We start from the raw sequence: 18,541 nt of genomic DNA, 5'->3' as shown, positions 1-18,541 counted from the left end.
GATCTTCTGACATTTCTATTTAATTGTTTTGTGTATGGTTATTCAGGTAATTTGTCAATTCCTGATCCTAGGAGATGTTGTGTGTGTTTTATCCTGGACTCTAAAGGCAGTTCAGTTTAGTAATTTTTAATCTGTTCTTTAAACTGTAGATTAACAAGGGAATTGTATGGAGTCTTATCAATATCCCTTTACTATCTCAACAGGTGTTAATGTCTTCTAGAGTTCTAAAGTAAAAATCCATCTTCAGAATTTTAGATAATTTGCTTCAAGTGCTTTCCTTCTATTCATGCTAAGTGTAGTTTAGACATAATAAATCATTTGAGAATCGGCCTTTTCTATTTGTATTTTGCTGCCTTTGCAGCACAAAAATACTGCAACCTCTGGTAGGGCTTTTACATTGGGTTTATTTATTTATTTGTTTGTTTCAGGTTTTTTCCTGAGCATCACGTAGTTCACTTCAGAGCTCAAACTATGCCTTTGGGCTCTGGGCATTGTTAGCTGTTACAGTGTAAGCAGCAATTATGACTGATAGATCTACCCTGTGGCTCCAAGGAATTTTTCAGTATTTTGACATCATTCTGTATAATTTTGTAGCCTGAGTGTCCCACATTTTATGCCATTTTAAAACTGATCTCTTTTGAGTTTCTTATATACACTATATATTGTTGAAATTAACCTCAGGAAAAAAAAAAATGTCAATAAGTTCCCTGGTAATCAGAACACAAATTGCAGCCTGTTATGTTCAAAATCTCCTTATGGGTAAAAAAAACGTACAGTTTTTATGTCTAGCCAAGAATTTACTGTTAGTATAACTGAGATGTTAGCAGTTTAATATGAGAATTAATAGTCCTGATTAAATTGTTATAGGGGAAAAAAAAAATAAAAAGGCATAAAATGTGCTATACAAAAACAGAGCACATGTTCTACACACACTTTCCACTACCTAAACTTTTCCCTGGTGCTACATTAATGCTTCTGTGGCTCCTTGGGAACCCAAGATCGATGGCTTCATATTGTTGTTTGTATTTTAATTTCAAAACTGAAGTGCATTCTATCTTAATTGAGATATAGTGCAAATTCAGCATTTAATAAGATGCAGTCACTGAGGTTACATGCTTTTGATACCAAATTAATACAATTATTGTGATATCTTTGGGGGAACTTGAACATAAAATATTGCAAATTTTAATATGAACAAGAATGCATCTGATTAATCAGTCTATTGTGCTTTGTCTTGCAAATTTTTAACATATTTGGTAAAGTGTTTAATTTTTTACTTAGATGTCTAAGTGCACTGGATTATTTTAATAAAACTGTTCATAATTAGTTTTATGTAACGTGTAGCTCAGAGAACAGTTTTATATTTATAAATTTACCAAATTTGTTTGCTAAGTGTGAATGAACTTTCTGAGTCATCTACATTTTGTGATTGCAGCTTCTTCATGTACAGTGACATAAAATGGTTTGAGATTATAAACTTTGGTTTTTGAAGTTCAAATCTTCACTGAGGGTTCCAAAAGTAATATGACAGATTCTGTACTAATTTTAATGGTATTCAGAGTCTAAACATAAACTACGTGAACTGTATACATTGTGTTCTGTGTGTTTTTAATAATGTCCTTTCTTTTGGCATTTAGCTCCCTATTGCAGCTTAAATCCCATCTTGAGGAATGGTGGAATTGTAAATAAAACAGGTGGTCGTGCTGGAAGTAAAGTTCGCTATTACTGTAAACCTGGGTATAGAATGATTGGTCACAATAATGCTACATGTAGGCGTCACCAAAATGGCATGTATCAGTGGGATTCCCCTGTGCCAATCTGCCAAGGTAAGATAATGTTTTCTTGTTGCATATGCTTCTATAATTTCATAGCAAAGAATATTTTACAAAACAAAGGTACAACATTGCCAAACGTTGCTGTATGCCAAGAGACATATTGCCATCATGATTTTACTCAAATACATATTGACCTCTGTATTTAATGTGTGCAGAGCTGAAGTATTAAGTAGATTAATGCAGCAAAATACAGACAAAATGAGAAATGTTTTCAGTACTTTCTTATTTAGTAAAATCAATATCTCTAAACAATCCACATTTCATACTAATGTTGTATTACAAAACATTTTATAAAAATTCAGGAGTATTCAGGCATTAATTTGATTAATTTAGAAAATAACTTCATAAGAAATACTTTAAAGACAAAGATTGTAACTTCTGATTATTTTTTTGTGTATTCTGGAATTAAGCAGGGTCTACTTCAGCATCTAGCATTTAGCATCTGTTAAAAGTAGTTACTATTTGTGAAATGTTTATAATTTCCCCTATACAAAAGCCACACAAACTACAGAGGAGTAACATGAAGTAGTACAAAGCAGTTAAACATGGTTGGTTTTAGTTAGAAATGCTTTTTCACACATTGTTCACTAAACAATTGGTGAAGACAAAGGTGTACATTAGGCAAGATCAGGAATGTGGGGGAGAGGGGAAAGACTGCAAATTCTGTCCATATCATACATGGCCGATTCTAATATGGCTTCATTTCTGTCTGCTTCCAGTCTGCTTTGCTTATAGGAAGAAATGGTAGTAACATTCATCCTTAAAATTTGTTGAAACTTCCTTGATTAAAACCTCTGATTAGTTATTCCTAACTTTGTAAGACATTATCAGCAGTGCTTCATGTCTTCTTCAGGAAAAGTATTTTGCTTGGGGCTTCATCAAGGATGAATCAGATATTTCCAAAACCAATCTATGACAGAAATTCTATTTTGTATATTTAAAAAAAAAAAAAAAGACCATCTGAGATTTGGCATAATGCTCTCTATTCTGTTGAGGGTTCGTTATTTGCAGGAAAAGTAAAGAGCTGCTGAAATTTGGCACTGTACTTGAAGTACAGTTCACATCTTTTATACAGAATAATTTGGTAATGAAGTATTTCTTCAGGCTGAGTGTTTTATGCCTGGATAGGCCATGTATCTACATCCCTGCTAGTACAGGGAGAAGCTCAGGCTGCCAGTGTGCCATAAGCAGGTTCTGTGTATGCATGTTTCCAGAGTCCAGGATGTTTTATAATCCCATATGCCATAATATGTTATGGCATATGATGCTGCTTGACCTTCCTAAGGGTCATGAAATCACGTGAAAATCTGTGCATGATCTGGGTGCAATGTAAGTTTAGGGGCAAGTGTTGCTTTTGGACTTAAAGTATGTTTTAGGTGCAGTTGCTGGTGCTGTCATAGGAACTAAAAGCTCACAGACACTTTGCACTAGCACTAAAGAATCCAGAATGATGATGTGTTGTACAGCTTGGCAAGAAGGTTGGGAAAGTGGAGGATACAATTCTTTTAAAGATAAATTCAAGCATTTGTGTGTGAGCTCAAGTTCTGATTAATTTGCTCTAACATAGAAGTTTAGTCATTTGAGGTGCCTGAGGACTTGGTGTCATAAACTTTATGACCCCTGTATCATACTTTTCAGCAGAATTTAAGATCTCATGATTCCTCAGCTATTAGGAACTATATGTAAATTTAACCTTTATCTTATGACTGCTTATCCATCCAGACTACAGTAACCTGCTACTACTGCTACCACTCTTGTGTGACCAAACAGCAGATGTCTATATGATGAAAATAAGATATTCCATTGCCTTAGAATTGTTATAAAAGTAGTGCAGTCCTTTATTTTTTCTTAGCTTCTCTCCTTTTTTTTTATTTTTATAATAGTGTAATTTTTAGGTGCTTTTCTTTTACATTTCTGAGGTTTAAGTCTTATATTTTTTGTTAATACCTATGGCAGAGAAAGGCTTGCCGATTTACCATTCTAACTTTGACACTGTATCTAAACATAATGAGGTGTGGGGAAAAATCTGAATAATCAGAGAACAGTTCTTTGAACATTTTTAAAAAAATAGTCCCCAATTTTAAGGGCAGAATGTAATAAATCACAGAAAGTAAGTGGAAAAATGTACAGACGTGCGCAGGACTTGACATGAGGTCCCAGAACTTGATCGTGGATAACAAGAGGACAAAGAGTTGCAGAAAGTGATAAATTTTGAACAAAAATTAAGCAGACTCAAGAGAATCATAAAATATTTCAGACATTGTGTCTCTTACTATTTTATCACTATATTGAAATAACTGTAAAATATTAGCAATGCAGCATATTCAAAAGTATTTTTTTCTTTAAGTCATATTTATAATTTCAGCAATATATGTGGCTGTGGGCAGGTAGATATCTGTTAGCAGTAGGGGAAAATGTATTTGGGAGATAGGAAGAGAGCTTAAACTTTACGAGAAGTTTCTTACTGATTTGGGATTCCTCAATTTTAATATGTCACTTTACAACTCTGACACAATTATTCCAACTTATATGTCTTAATGAAGCACTTATTTCTCAATAAACTCTGAAATGGAAAGCATGTTTCTAAATTTCTTTAGTATCTGTTATCAAAATACATGCATTCTCTTTGAAGATTAATTAAAATTACACATCTGGTCCAGCTCATGAATTACATTATATGTTGTTTACAAATGAAAATGCTTTTGATTAAGTCTAAAGTTTCTATAAAACCAGTTCTGCAGCATTATATTTGTAATTGATAACTTGACTGTATCAGAATTAATGTTTGAAATCAAATTAGATTTTATTATTAGAAAAGGGGAGTGATTTTGCATATTTAATATAACAATTGCAATTTTAATATGAACATATATCTAATAGAGATTGATCTGATAGGGTCAGAAGATATTTTTCAATTCAGCCTTCTTAGTGGAAATGCATGTAATAATGTCCTATGCAATGTATAAAGAACTTGACTCCTATCTAGGAAATTAGAATTTACTGCTTTTTATTTGTGAAGGAAAAAGAGAAACATGAGTCATGCTACATTCAAAATATGCAGAGAAAGTAGGCAGAGAAAATAGCATTTCTTAAACAATAGCAGTAGGTAGCTGGTCAGAGGAAATAGGTGCCAGTAATGACTCTGGCAACCACATATTTCACCTTAACCACTGCTTAATTCGTATCTGGATGCCCATGTGGAGAGTGAGGAAGAAAACAAGGCTGAGGCTCAGGGATGAATAGATGATAAAATAAGAGAAAATGTTTGTAAGAAAAGCTTACAAAAACTAAGGAAAAAATAAGACAGTTGTCAGGGTCAATATGGATCAGGAGTGCTGGGTTGCAGATATCTGGAGACAAAGCTTATTCCAGGACCATAACTGCACTCTGTGTCTGCCTTAGGGTAGAAGACTGATTAAATTTATTTAACAGGCTTAAAAATATCCATTTGTAGTTTGCATAAGAGCCACGAATCGGGCACCACCAAACTGCTTTTTCATAAAATGAGCTATTTGGTGTGTTTTACCTTTTTGACAAATGTTATTATGCAAAAAATATCCCTGTTGGCACCAAGGCTTAAAAACCAAAATGCGAGGTAAATAGCACAGTTCAGGAGTTCCAAATCCCTGTTTCCTCTTAGAATATATTCTAAACATATGATCATATTTCAAAATAGAAAACAATAAGAGAAATATAATACTTAAAAAAAAAAAGGAGTTTGAGAGGAAAGCTGCTAACAATCTCCTAATATGTTAAGGTAGCTCCAAAGAGGAATGAAGTAATTATCTATGTCCTTTCTAGATAGAGGAGTTACAGCTAAGTTTACTTCTATAGGATCTTCAGTTTGACTTTATTTTTTACTCTTTTCTCATGGAGAAACATTAGAATAGATTGCCTTTGGAGGACATGGAATTTTCATCATTGGAGGTCTTTCAAGAATAAGTTAGATAAACATCAGTCAGTTTTGGCATGTGATAGGAAAATAGACAAAATGACCATTCATAACTGTTTTTCACATTCACAGCCCTGTTTTCTGTTTCTTTGTTATTTCTGTATGTAACCAAGTTAGAGAATACTGTGAGGGTGGTTAGGCACTGGAACAGGTTGCCCAAAGAAGTGGTAAATGCTCCATCCCTTGGCAGTATTGAAGGCCAGGTTGGGCAGAGCCTCAGGAAACATGGTCTAGTGTGAGACATCCCTGCCCATGGCAGGTTGGTGGAACTAGGTGATCTTAAGATCCTTTCCAACCCTAACTATTCTATAATTCTATGGTAATTAGGATTTCTGTGGCATTGCTCTCCCTAGTGTTTCTGACTGGATATCATAGATAAAACCTGCTGTTCTGCTTTTGGCTGGGATAGAGTTAATTTTCTTCCTAGTAGCTGGTGCAGTGCTGTGTTTTGGCTTTTGGCTGAGAACAATGCTGATAACACACCAGTGTTTTAGTTGTTCTGAAATGGTGCATACCCAGATTAAGGACTTTTCAGTCTGTCATGCTCTGCCAATGAGGAGGGGCACAAGAAACCAGTAGGAAGCAGAGACAGGACTCCTGACCCAAAGCAGCCAAAGGGGTATTCCGTACCACAGCATGTCATGCCCAGTATATAAGCTGGGAGGAGTTACCTGAAAGGGACCAATTGCTGCTCGGGTCAGGCTGGATATCAATCAGCGGGTGATGAGCAGTTGTATTGTGCATCACTTGTGTTTATTGGGGTTTATGCGTCTCTCTCTTTTTCCTATTATTGTTATTATAATTTACATTATTTTAGTTATTAAACTATCTTTATGTCAGCCCACAGATTTTACCTTTTTCCAGTTCTCCTCCCCATCCCATCAGGGTGACAGGGGTGAGGGGGAGTTGATGGCTGTGGTTAAACCACTACAGCCACTCAGCATGGATTTTGTTATGAAGCCCACTTTTAGTGACTTCTCTGTTGCCACTTTTAAGTTTAGGGTATTTAAATGCTTCTCTCAGCACTATGTTTAGTGCCAGAAGCAGGTCACCAAATGACAAATGCTTTTGCATTAAATTTAGGGATTTTCCAGTTTTATGGAAATAAACTCAATGTCTCACTGTAATTCAGACTACAGCTTCTTTTATGTATGCAGTGAATTTGCATGCTTTAAATAAATCTTAATGGTGTACCCATAAACTTTAAATTTACTGGTTTTGGTAAGAAATAAATTCTAGTAGCACATGTGGAACATTTAAGAGCAACTAAAATTGCATCTCAGTTTCTAGGCAGTAAAAGGCTTTATACTTGTCTTGATTGCCTGTTGTTTGGAAGAAGTACATTTTTTCTGCTGCGCAAGAAAATAGAGACAATTAATGTTACGTACTTTTCACATGCTGCATGCACGTGTCCCAGATGGAACCTGGCCATCTCATCTAATCATTGACCTAAGAAACATGTTGACAGTTCCTCAAGTCAGAAGATTTTCTGACACCATTCTTTACCATTTTATAGTTATATGGCAAGCTGTGAGCTTTAAAATACTTGGATGTGGAAGAGTAGTGTCATTGTTTCCACTGTCCAAAGACAGTACACCGTTTCGGACAGTTTCAGCTAGCTTTATTTCAAATGTCAAAGCACTTGCTATTTAATGAAACTAGCTGTGCTAATATGTTTTGCTTGGACACTACTGTTCTAAAAGCCATTATCAGCCTCATAAAATCAGTTGTAGTAAGAATATTTCTTTCCAATCCCAGTTTCTGGAGAAGAAACAAACAACAAATAAACAGATAGACTGTAACAGGAACAGTGCCAGAGTGCAAAAACTGGTTTTTTGGTTAGCAGCTAAAGCAGCAACGAGAATAACCTCACAGTATCTCATTACACGATGCAGCAGCAGCAGAGGAATGACAGACACTAGAGGACCGAGGACAGATAAGCGTAGATTTTGAGATGCTTTGGCACACCTGACATTGCATCAGAACTGACATAGCTGATAAGCCCTCCTAGGTGCGGCCTGGGCATTGTACACCCCTTTTTCTTTGAACTAACTTGCACGTAAGAGCTACTCAGTCCAGAACTATTTATTAGTTTCTAGAAAGGTTATTTCTAGAGGTGAAGAGCAAATGCTAACAGAATTGTTTGTTTCTAACATGAACTGAAAAGACCTGGGATTTTGTTTATTTTCAGATGACATAGTAAATTCTTATTGCTTTTTTGAAGTTAATTTGTATTTGAAGTATTTAGAGAGAACTAGAATAAGGGCCATCTTTATGTACAGATACACACACACACGTGAATGGGTAAATATACTAATAGTTTTTTTTTTAATCAGAATTTTGTTTATATACAGTTAAATGTATGCACACTTAATGCAGAGATTGTTGTTCTGATATCAGAAAGGAGACCTGGAAAGTTGACAAGAAGTTAAATCTTAACCCAGTTACATTCTAGAACAAGTGTTCAGACACACTGCCATGAAACAGAACTGAGAGGCTTGTGATGGCAGGGAGGGACATAGTGCAAGGCTCTGGAGACACTGAAGTTTCTCACAGAAAACGTGACTGGAAGTGGAGAATGCATTGGCATTTTTTGACGTAGTAAAACAGAGTGAGTTCAAGCTTCTGACAATTCAGGATGCAAAGAAATATTTTGCAAGTGTAAAATTCTGCGTATAGGACAGATGGTCAGAGTTGGTTCCAGTAGTAGGTAAAGGATTAAATTGGTTATTAAGGGAATAGAAAGGGCATTGAACCAGATGTAGCTCTGCTGCCTATTTCAAGTACACCAGAGCCCTGAAGAGCTATCACTTCTGCTGTGATCACCATGTGGGGAATGACTCCTAATACAATGATTTGCTCTCAGAACCAGCAGAACTTGCTTTTGCCCTTCACCTTCTCTTAGCACCATTACGAGCAGTATGCATGGGTCTCCAGAACCCCTTCTTTACCACGGGTCTCTAGAAACCCTTCCTTACCACCTTCCTCTCCCTCCTCTGTCCCACCACTACTCCTTCTAGTGGCAGGGGGCTCAGCTGCTGCTGAGGAAAAAATACTCAATGTTGATAAGGCAAGAGAAGCACTGACTAGGGTGCAAGAAGTTGTGTTACAAAGGAAGCAGTTTATTTCAGAACATTCCTGAAGTTCTGCTTCTATCAGCAATTTGACACATTCCAGATGGAAGCAAATGAAATGAACTAACCATTCATCACTTTATAATGCTTACCTCTCCTCATTATAATCATATACAAAGTACTGTGTTGTATTTAATTTAAATGCATCAAATGTGACAACTTGTAATACTGAAAACAAATTTGAGAGTTGTGTTTATGGTACCATGATGATGTGTTTTTAAATTAATCATATACATTGAATTGAGTAAATGGTAATAAAAATTAGAATTTTAAAATACTTATTTTAACCTCTTTTGAACAGATCTCAGACAAAGGCTATCATTTCTTCTTTTGAAATATATTGATTTTATTAAAATAATAAATCTTCACAGTGTCAATGGGAAAGGAACAAAAATCCAAAGGACTTTTTAATTGCTAAAATGAATTGCTTCTTAAAATTGACTGTATATATGGAAAAGACATTTTCATTTACAAAACTCCTCTTCTTAGTGGTAAATATTTAGAAATGAAAACTTCAAAGCTGTGTTCTATTCAGTGTATTTACAATAAAATGATAAACTGAATGCCAGACTCAAAACATCTAGTGATTCTTTATGTGAACTTCTAAATATATATTAACTGTAACAATGTGATGGGTTCTCCATTCCAAGTTGTCATTTTGAAGAAAATAATATCCTTTCAAAGAAAATGGTACTATGACTTTTCCTTCAGAAGTGCTATGGGGCAAATATAAAATCTTTACCAACATTACTGACTTACTCAAGTACCTAGAGTTAGTAAATGCATAAATAATTATTTTAAAATAAAACACCAATAAAAGATTTTTTTAAAAAAAGTATTCTGAAGACTTATCTTTCTTCTTTTTATTATCAAAATCAGGGGAACTGAGAAGTGAGATGGCAGAAGCTGATCCTGCCTTGAAGTTTTCCTAAAAGTGACTGAAATAGATATTTTGTGATTGTACACCATAAAATTGTATATTGTGAGATACTTTAAAATTAACTGTACTAAGCTCTGGTAGAAGAAATAAATAAGACAAAAATAAAAACTTAGATGCCACTCAAACTTCACTAAATTGACAACAAATTTTATGAGCTTGAAAGAATAACTGCTTGTCTGGAAATAAATTCTGAAGGAGGAAAAAAAAAAGTGAAAATAATTCAGTAGTAGTTTCCTTCATGATGTGGAAAATGAATAAGCCTGAATTCACATAATATTTAGCATTCTGAAGTGAATTAGTCAAGTATGTAAACAAGTGTTTAGATATCTGAATAATGTCCTTAACATCAGTGGAACTTTTCCCTGACTAGTCATTTAAGTGTTTTTCTCATCAGGCAAAAAAAAGTTACACTGAATTCTTAAGTAACACTCTTTTGTAATTATAGATCAAACATATCCGGAGGTTTTTTTTTATAGTAGTACAGGAATGAAAGAAACCCAGAGAGAATGGAAACAGACTATTAGAAAGCATTAAAGAATTTTTCCAGTTCATTGGTTCTTGAACCAAATCACTTCGCACTTTCTTGAATTTTTCCCCTAGCAAATAAGCTAGGGAATCCTAATTGCCGTTATGTGGAAATTTCTGTCTCTACAGTGACAGTATTAAACAATATAATGTTTTACAAAATGTTGTCTATGTTAGATGCACTTCAAAGTGTTTATCTGTGTTTTAAATACTGTTACATTTATTGGAATGTTGTAAGTGCTATGGAAAATTAATTTCAGTTGTTATGAACAACTTATGTCAAAATTACTGATCTGTTTCTTATTTCAGTGGGATAATATTAATAAAAAATATATGAAGAAATGCCAGTTCTTTATCTTTCTCTTTTCTTTCATTTCAGCTGTATCTTGTGGCATTCCTGACTCCCCTGGGAATGGTTCAGTTATAGGTAATGAATTCACTTTGGGCAGTAGATTGATATATGAATGTAATGAGGGCTTCAAGCTAGAATCTAGTCAACAAGCAACTGCAGTGTGTCAAGAAGATGGATCATGGAGCAACAAAGGGAGGCCACCTGTTTGCAAATGTAAGTGGGCATGCATTTCTCAAGCATATTTCCCTTGAACTTTCTCATGTTCTGGTGATGTTTAGGTTTTCTGTGTATATATGCCCTGAACTTGCCATCAGGAGCATACAATCATTAAGTAAAGCAGAAGCCTATGTATTTGTTTAATAGAAAAAACAACAACAACAAAAAAAGAACCCCAAACCTTGTTTATATTCTTAAAAAAAAACTGAATTAAAATTATTACATAATTCAGTTTCATGTATATTTTTTTCTTATGAATAATGTGCTCTTCTCCATATTCACAGTAACGGTTACAAGCATCGATTTATTTTAATATAGCTTCTAAATAAAAGCAAAAAATATTTCTTAAAATACTGCTAGTGTAGATAATTAACCCAGACAGGAGTCCAGCAGCCCAAGCCTTTCCTCACTGAGGCCACCCCTGCACTCCCCCCACCAACACCTTGACTCCTGCACCCAACACACTCAGTCACCTTTTCTGTAGAGATGGCTGTCTTGCTGTGATTCACTGTCACTCTTTTCTTCTTGCTTTCTGGACCAGTGATTCTCATTATTATCCTCTGGACTATCTCTAATTGGTCTACACCTTTCTTGAAGGACAGTGCCTAAAACTGTACAGAGCAATTCCACAGAGTATATAAGAAAGATTATTCGAAAGCATCAGTGATCACACAGACATGCTCTGAATTCAGAGCCATGTGCCGAGGGAAGGCAGTGCTCCAGTGTACTGAGCTGCAATTCATTCTCTCAGACAAAAAAAAAAAAAAAAAAAATGGACAAGCTACAGAGAATGTAACTTGAATGGTTAATCAGGAAAAAATATCAACAGATTTTTTTTTGAAGGAAGATACCAGTTAAACTAAATGGGCATTAAAAATACTGAATAAATGACATTGTATCTTCAGTGCAAAAAAAACCCAACAAAACTTGTGTTACTGAAATGATCAAACATAGTTAAGACAATGAATACCCAGTTAAAAAAAGCACAACTTTCAACATTAAAAGGATTTGTTTAACATTTATAATAGCCTTACAAAATACATATAATTTTTCTCTTTATTTTTTCTTTTCTAAAAATGTATTCTTTTTGAAAAAGAATCATTACTTCTAAAGCCAGAAGCATGAAATTAAAATGCTAGTAATTTACTTGACAATATTAAAGTCAATATTTTCAAAATGTGTTGCTATTCAGAGGCAGGCATGCATTACCCAAGATTTTTTACTTGCAAAGTACAGAAAAGCTTAGATAATCTGCACAACAACCTGCTGTAAGGATAAATGTGTTTAGTTTCTAGAGATAGAAGCATCTCAGACTTGATGAGCAGCAGACATAGCACAGAAAGGTAAATGGTAAATAAATGAGTCCATTTTAATCCCCAGATATATTAAAATAAAGGATGAAAACTGCAGTTTGTTTTGCAAGGTATCGCAAAAAGTATTTACATCAGATTTGAATAATGAGAAATTATTTGTGTTGGTCATACAGCAAGACACAGATGGATCATAGACATTGAGCTATTGAATTTAATTGCATGAAATACCATTCAACAGATTCCTGTTAGGACGTCTTAGCTGAATGACAAAGCAACTTGCTTCAGTTATGCTACATAGAGATCTCTAGCACAAGGGGAAGGGAACTAGAGATACCTATCCATATTGCTATTTGAAAGCCCTTATCAGGCAATACTGTAAACCAGACTAGTACTTACTTTACAGAGTGACCATGTGGTTGTAACTCTACATATGAATACAGGACAGTATACAAAAACTTTCTGCTGAAACCTGTAAATGAGTACATTACTGGTGGTCAGAGAAGTGAGTGTGATGCACACTTCCAGAAAACATCCCTTCCAAAAGGTGTAGATATATTGAAGAAATCTGAATAATCAGACTTTAACTATAGATGAGTACTGGTGTTTGCATGATTCCTTCCTTACTGTATGTCACATAAACTGTGTCTCATACCTTTTACCCCAACTGGCATAATTCAGATAATGCTTAAAAAGAAAAGATGTACAAACATGATAACAGATTCAGGATTTTCAGATGTAACTATAGTTAGCCAAGAAACACACTTTTATGTATCATTAGCATTTTTACATACCTGTAATGTCATACATTTTTATCTTTGAAGATTAAAAAAAAGAACAATCTTTTAGGATTTTTTTTGTTTTTTCAATTTCATCAGATATGATTTGAATTTTAATATTTTCTGCTATTATGGAAATACAGATGCTGGTTCTTGCAATGACAAGCCAAAAAAGGAAAAGAACAGAAACGAAATTTCCTTCCTCTCCTTTGTATGATATAATGTCTTGCTATTATTGTATGAAATTCCACCATTATAGCATGATTATTACAATTTATGGCTAATTCTTGAAAATTATTTTTCTTATTATTAGTGTCCTGCTTTCTTCAGAATGTGTATCAAGTGCAGAGAAGTCAGATCTTCCAAAACAGAGGCTGGAAGGTGGGAACAGAAAAGCACTTAGTTGTCAATGGAAAATTTAGATGTGCTGCTCCCTAAATTCAGTCGAGAGCTGCACTTGGATATCTAACTTATTTACTTAATTGAGAGATTCATGCCTGGGATAGTATCTGTACCTGCACTGTAAAGAAACAAAATAATTTAAAGGTATTGGTGAGGGTCAATCCATTCATAGAATCATAGAATAGTTAGGGTTGGAAAGGACCTTAAGATCATCTAGTTCCAACCTCCCTGCCATGGGCAGGGACACCTCACACTAAACCATGTCACTCAACGCTCTGTCCAACCTGGCCTTGAAAACTGCCAGGGATGGGACATTCACAGCTTCCCTGGGCAACCCATTCCAGTGCCTCAGCACCCTAACAGTAAAATACTTCCTCCTTATATAGTCTAAACCTCCCTGTTTAACTCATTACCTCTTGTCCTATCACTACAGTCTCTAATGAATAGTCCCTTACCAGCATCCTTATAGAGCCCCTTCAGATACTGGAAGGCTATTATGAGGTCTGCATGCAGCCTTCTCTTCTCCAGGATGAACAGCCACAACTTTCTCAGCCTATCTTCCTTCATACAGGCGGTGCTCCAGTCCCCTGATCATCCTCGTGGCCCTCCTCTGAACTTGTTTCAACAGTTCCATGTCCTTTTTATGTTGAGGACACCAGAACTGCACACAATACTCCAAGTGAGGTCTCATGATAGCAGAGTAGAGGGGCAGGATCACCTCCTTTGACCTGCTGAAAACACTCCTTTTGGTGCAGCCTAGGATACGGTTGGCCTTCTGGGCTGTGAGCACACACTGAAGCTGGCTCATGTTAAGTTCCTCATCGACTTACACTCCCAAGTCTTTCTCTGCAGGGCTGCTCTGAATCTCTTTTCTGCCTAGCCTCTAGCCTGTAGCTGTGCCTGGGATTGCTCTGACCCAGGTGTAGGACCTTGCACTTGGCATGGTTAAACTTCGTAAGGTCTGAGACACTTCTTGAGTTTTTTGCATTTTTTATTGTTAAATATTTTTTCACCGTATTCTTGTTTACCTGTGTGTCTTTCTCCTGTGAAATTCCTCTGATTTGGAAATCTATGTATTTCACTGTTCTAGAAGTGATTTCACTTTTTTTTCACCTAGTGCAGGGGATTTTGCTTTGGGTACAAAATTTCAAAACTCAGAACAGAAGTAGTATACGTTTTTATCTGAACATTCTTGTGATTTGTACTATCCACACTTCATATCCTGAAGATGACAATAATAGTTCTCTTTTGGGGAGTCGCTGAATACATTTTCTTAGGGTTTTGGTTTCTTGCTAGTTTGAGATGCTGTACAGTCCCAGTGTTTGCACTAAGGAGAGTTTAACTATGTATGATAGTTTTAGACGTAGTGGGTGAATGTTAGCACATCATTTTTTACGAGTAAATCATCTTTTTTTATGATAAAGCAAAACAAAATGTTCTCTGGACCAGCAGGAAACATTCCTTTAATACACGTTTGTTTTCATGCTAGAAAATGTCTAATGCAAATTCTTAATGTTATAATTATGAATAATGCTTAGTTTTAGAACTTTGATAGACATATAGTAAAAAAGATGTAGACACTTGACCACTGTAAATAAATGGAAATATAAACTTTTTTATGTCGTAGGAAGTTTGTAGGCCTAAAGCTGCTTTAAGAAATATACAGAAAAAAATATTAAAGTAGGATCTGGTTAATGAAAGCAGAACTTCCAGTTCCGTGCATTGTCTGTGATTTTTGACCAGATCTAAGGAACTAATTTAAGCTATTGTGTGAGAGGGTAAAAAAAACAATGACAGCAAATATTATGATTTATGTCCATGTTTCTCTTCCCAAGATCAGGAGACTGAATGGGTTCACTTACTGCAAGATCACAGTGCTGAGACCTGCACCAGCATATGTTTATTAACAAAAACATTGCTGAAATACAATAACTTTTAACCTCAATTCTCACTTGCTTTTCTTTTTATAGAAGTAAGTGGGTGTATAACTTAGGAAATTGAGTTTGTGGTTAATTGATTTTTGTAAGATTTTAATTGTCTGGTATGGTCCCCATAATGGCATAACGTTATTGCTGTTTCCCATTGCACCTTTAATATACTTGCTCAGAGATTTAAATTGTTTCCTTCATTGGGTTATGTTATTTCTCTAATATCAAACATTTTAAAGAACAGCTAATGTTACATTTCTATAACCTGCATGTTGCAGATTTCACTGTAGATATCTTCAGAAGCTCTAGTGTGCTGAGCTGTATACTGTGATGGTTCAGACACTGATGGGAAAATAGAAATCTTAGAAGATTTTTAATAATTTTCAGTATGCCTGTACAATGACTGGTTATAGAACTATGAATCATAAATAGTGCTGGAAGAACGCATCAGTCCTATTACAAATGCAAAAAGGAATTTGTCAATATAATAAGGCAAAGATTTAGCACCAGCTCATTGTAGATACTGTGCAGCTCCTGGGGTTTTCATTTGCTAGGACATTTAGAACACTGTACCAAATAATTCTCCTAAACTTTTCTTTAATAAATCTTAAATTTATTGAAAGACAAGAAGCACTTTTTTGTTGTTGTTCTGTAGTTTTAGTTTCATTTGTTGCTTTTTTTGTTTTCTACTAGCATACTGAACCTATCAACCTGCTAAAGTGCTCCTATTTTGTTCCCTACATTCGGCAGTGTATGGAATTATTTAGTTTCTTACTGTCTTCTTATTTTCCTAATACTTAGGAATTTAAACCAGACTAGTCTCTCAAGCATAATATACAACTTGACCTTAATCTTGCTTTTTTTAAACTAATAATGAATTTAGTCAAAAGGGTATTTATGAACAATATGGTTCTCATTATTGTTTTATAAATTCACAATACAGTTTCCTTTTCCTTATGGTTGTTTAACTACCTGCTGAAATTGGCAGCAAAGTATCAGATGGCATTACACTTCCAAATAATATTAGCAAGTTCCTGTAATTGAGATATTTTTTCATCATATATGTTGTACTTGTCTTTTTTCTCACTGGAAAAAAGAATCACATTCAGAGTCACAATATTTAAGATATTTCTGGAATAGCATGAGATGTACTTTTTTTTTTTGCTTATTAAACAATAAGAAAAGATAAGCAAAGGCTTGTAGACAGAAGGACAACTCCGTATGAGGATAGAGTCAGTCTTCTGGTATTGAGACTCTAGGAATTCAACCTGTTTACTGGCAACCTGGACAAAAGGATAGAATGTACCCGTAGCAAGTTTGCTGATGATATAAAGCTGGGGAGTGTGGCTGATACACCTGAAGGCTGTGCTGGCATTCAGTGAGACCTTGTATAATGGCTAGGAACCTAGCCGAGAGTTGTTTCGTTCTCATGACGTAGCAAAGAGACGTAACAAAGTACATTTTTGTCACCCTGTATTCTATATTCATGGTGACTGTCAGAAAGAGGCAGGAAAGCGTAGGTGTGCAGCTGTTCTATGACCTTCATACTTGGCCACACCAGAGCTCCCGGCCAGTGATCTTGGTGTGGACAACAGTCAGATCATGAGAAACTGCATGGCCCTGCAAGTAAACAATTACAGATCTGCCATAAAACTGGTTGTTTTCCTAAGGCTATAAATACAGGACCCTTTTGTGGCCAAATCTGAAGCCTCACCTGTGGGTGGACGCAGTGTATGGGAGTTTTCCCAGTTATCTGAGACTCCTTGCACTGGCTGCTGTGGGGATTCCCAGCTTGAAGTGTAGGCATGGATGATGAATCAGTGGTAATTGGTTATGTATTTCTTTTTGATCTCTGTTCTCTCTATGCAGTGATAATTTGATGCATTGGTAATTGTTCTCTGTACTTACATATATATATATATATATATATATATACATATGTGATTTGCTTTCTTGTGCTTATTTACTATATATGGAGAGATATATACCTGATTCACATTAGTGTGATTGTTTGCTTTAGTGTGCTTATTTGCTTTAGTGTGCTTGTTTTATAAACTGTATATTATAACACTAGCATTAGTGGTTTTGTGGCATAGAATCACAGAATCATAGAATAGTTAGGGTTAGAAAGGACCTTAAGATCATCCAGTTCCAACCTCCCTGCCGTGGGCAGGGACACCTCACACTAAACCATATCACCCAAGGCTCTGTCCAACCTGGCCCTGAACACCACCAGGGATGGAGCATTTAGAAGCTTCCCTGGGCAACGCATTCCAGTGCCTCACCACCCTTACAGTAAAGAACTTCTCCCTTTTATCCAGTCTAAACTTCCCTTGTTTAAGTTATCCATCACCCCTTGTCCTATTGCTGCAGTCCCTGATGAAGAGCCCCTCCTCAGCATCCTTATAGGCTCCCTTCAGATACTGGAAGGCTACCGTGAGGTCTCAAAACTGTGCAGATGAGGCCCTCAGAGATAGTTTAATGGTGGTCTTGACAGTCCTAAGATAATGGTTGGACTTGATGATCCTAAACCCTGCCTGTCAGCAGAACACTTTGATAGGTTGGAGAACTGGGTGGAGAGATACCTAATGAGGTTCAACAGGGGCAAGTGTAGGGTGCTGCACCTATGGAGGAAGAACCCCAGGTACCAGTGCAGGTCGAGGGACTGACCTACTAGAGAGCAGTTCAGCTGAGAAGGACCTTGGAGTATTGGTGGATGATAAGTTGACTATGAGGCAGCAGTGTGCCCTTGTGGCCAGGAGGCCAGTAGTATTCTGGGGTGCATCAGGAGGAGTGTGGTCAGCAGGTCAAGGAAGGTGATCCTGCTCCTTTACTTAACCCTAGCAAGACCACATCTGGAGCACTGGGCTCTTTCAGTAAAAGGCAGGGAGCTACTGGAGAGGGTCCAGTAGAGGGGCCACAAGGTTGATCAGGGGTTTGGAGCATCTCTCTTATGAGGGGCTGTGGGAGCAGGGCCTGTTTAATCTAGAGAAGGCTGAGAGGGGATCTCATTAATGCATAAAAATATCTCAGGGGTGGGTGCCAGGAGGATGGTGCCAGACTCTTTTCAGTGATGCCTAGTGACAAGGAGCAATGGCCATACACTGAAATACCCTCAACATCAGGAAGAACTTCATGTTGAGAGTGGCAGAGCACTGGAACATGCTG

At 36.1% G+C, this 18,541-nt stretch overlaps 1 protein-coding gene across 1 annotated transcript in view; it reads left to right on the top strand.

The window, feature by feature from the left end:
* Window positions 1-18,541, top strand: part of CSMD1 (CUB and Sushi multiple domains 1) — a 1,105,213-nt gene that overhangs the window by 1,018,258 nt on the left and 68,414 nt on the right. Inside the window, exons 49-50 of the mRNA XM_013130058.2 lie at window positions 1,638-1,826; window positions 10,766-10,951. Of these exons, the coding sequence (XP_012985512.2) occupies window positions 1,638-1,826; window positions 10,766-10,951 (375 nt within the window). The remainder of the gene's footprint in view (window positions 1-1,637; window positions 1,827-10,765; window positions 10,952-18,541) is intronic.

The sequence above is a fragment of the Melopsittacus undulatus genome, chromosome 3 (genome assembly GCF_012275295.1).
Source record: "Melopsittacus undulatus isolate bMelUnd1 chromosome 3, bMelUnd1.mat.Z, whole genome shotgun sequence".
NCBI classification, from domain to species: domain Eukaryota; kingdom Metazoa; phylum Chordata; class Aves; order Psittaciformes; family Psittaculidae; genus Melopsittacus; species Melopsittacus undulatus.
The sequence above is the reverse complement of the archived record's forward strand: the minus strand, read 5'-3'. Positions and strand labels throughout refer to the sequence as shown.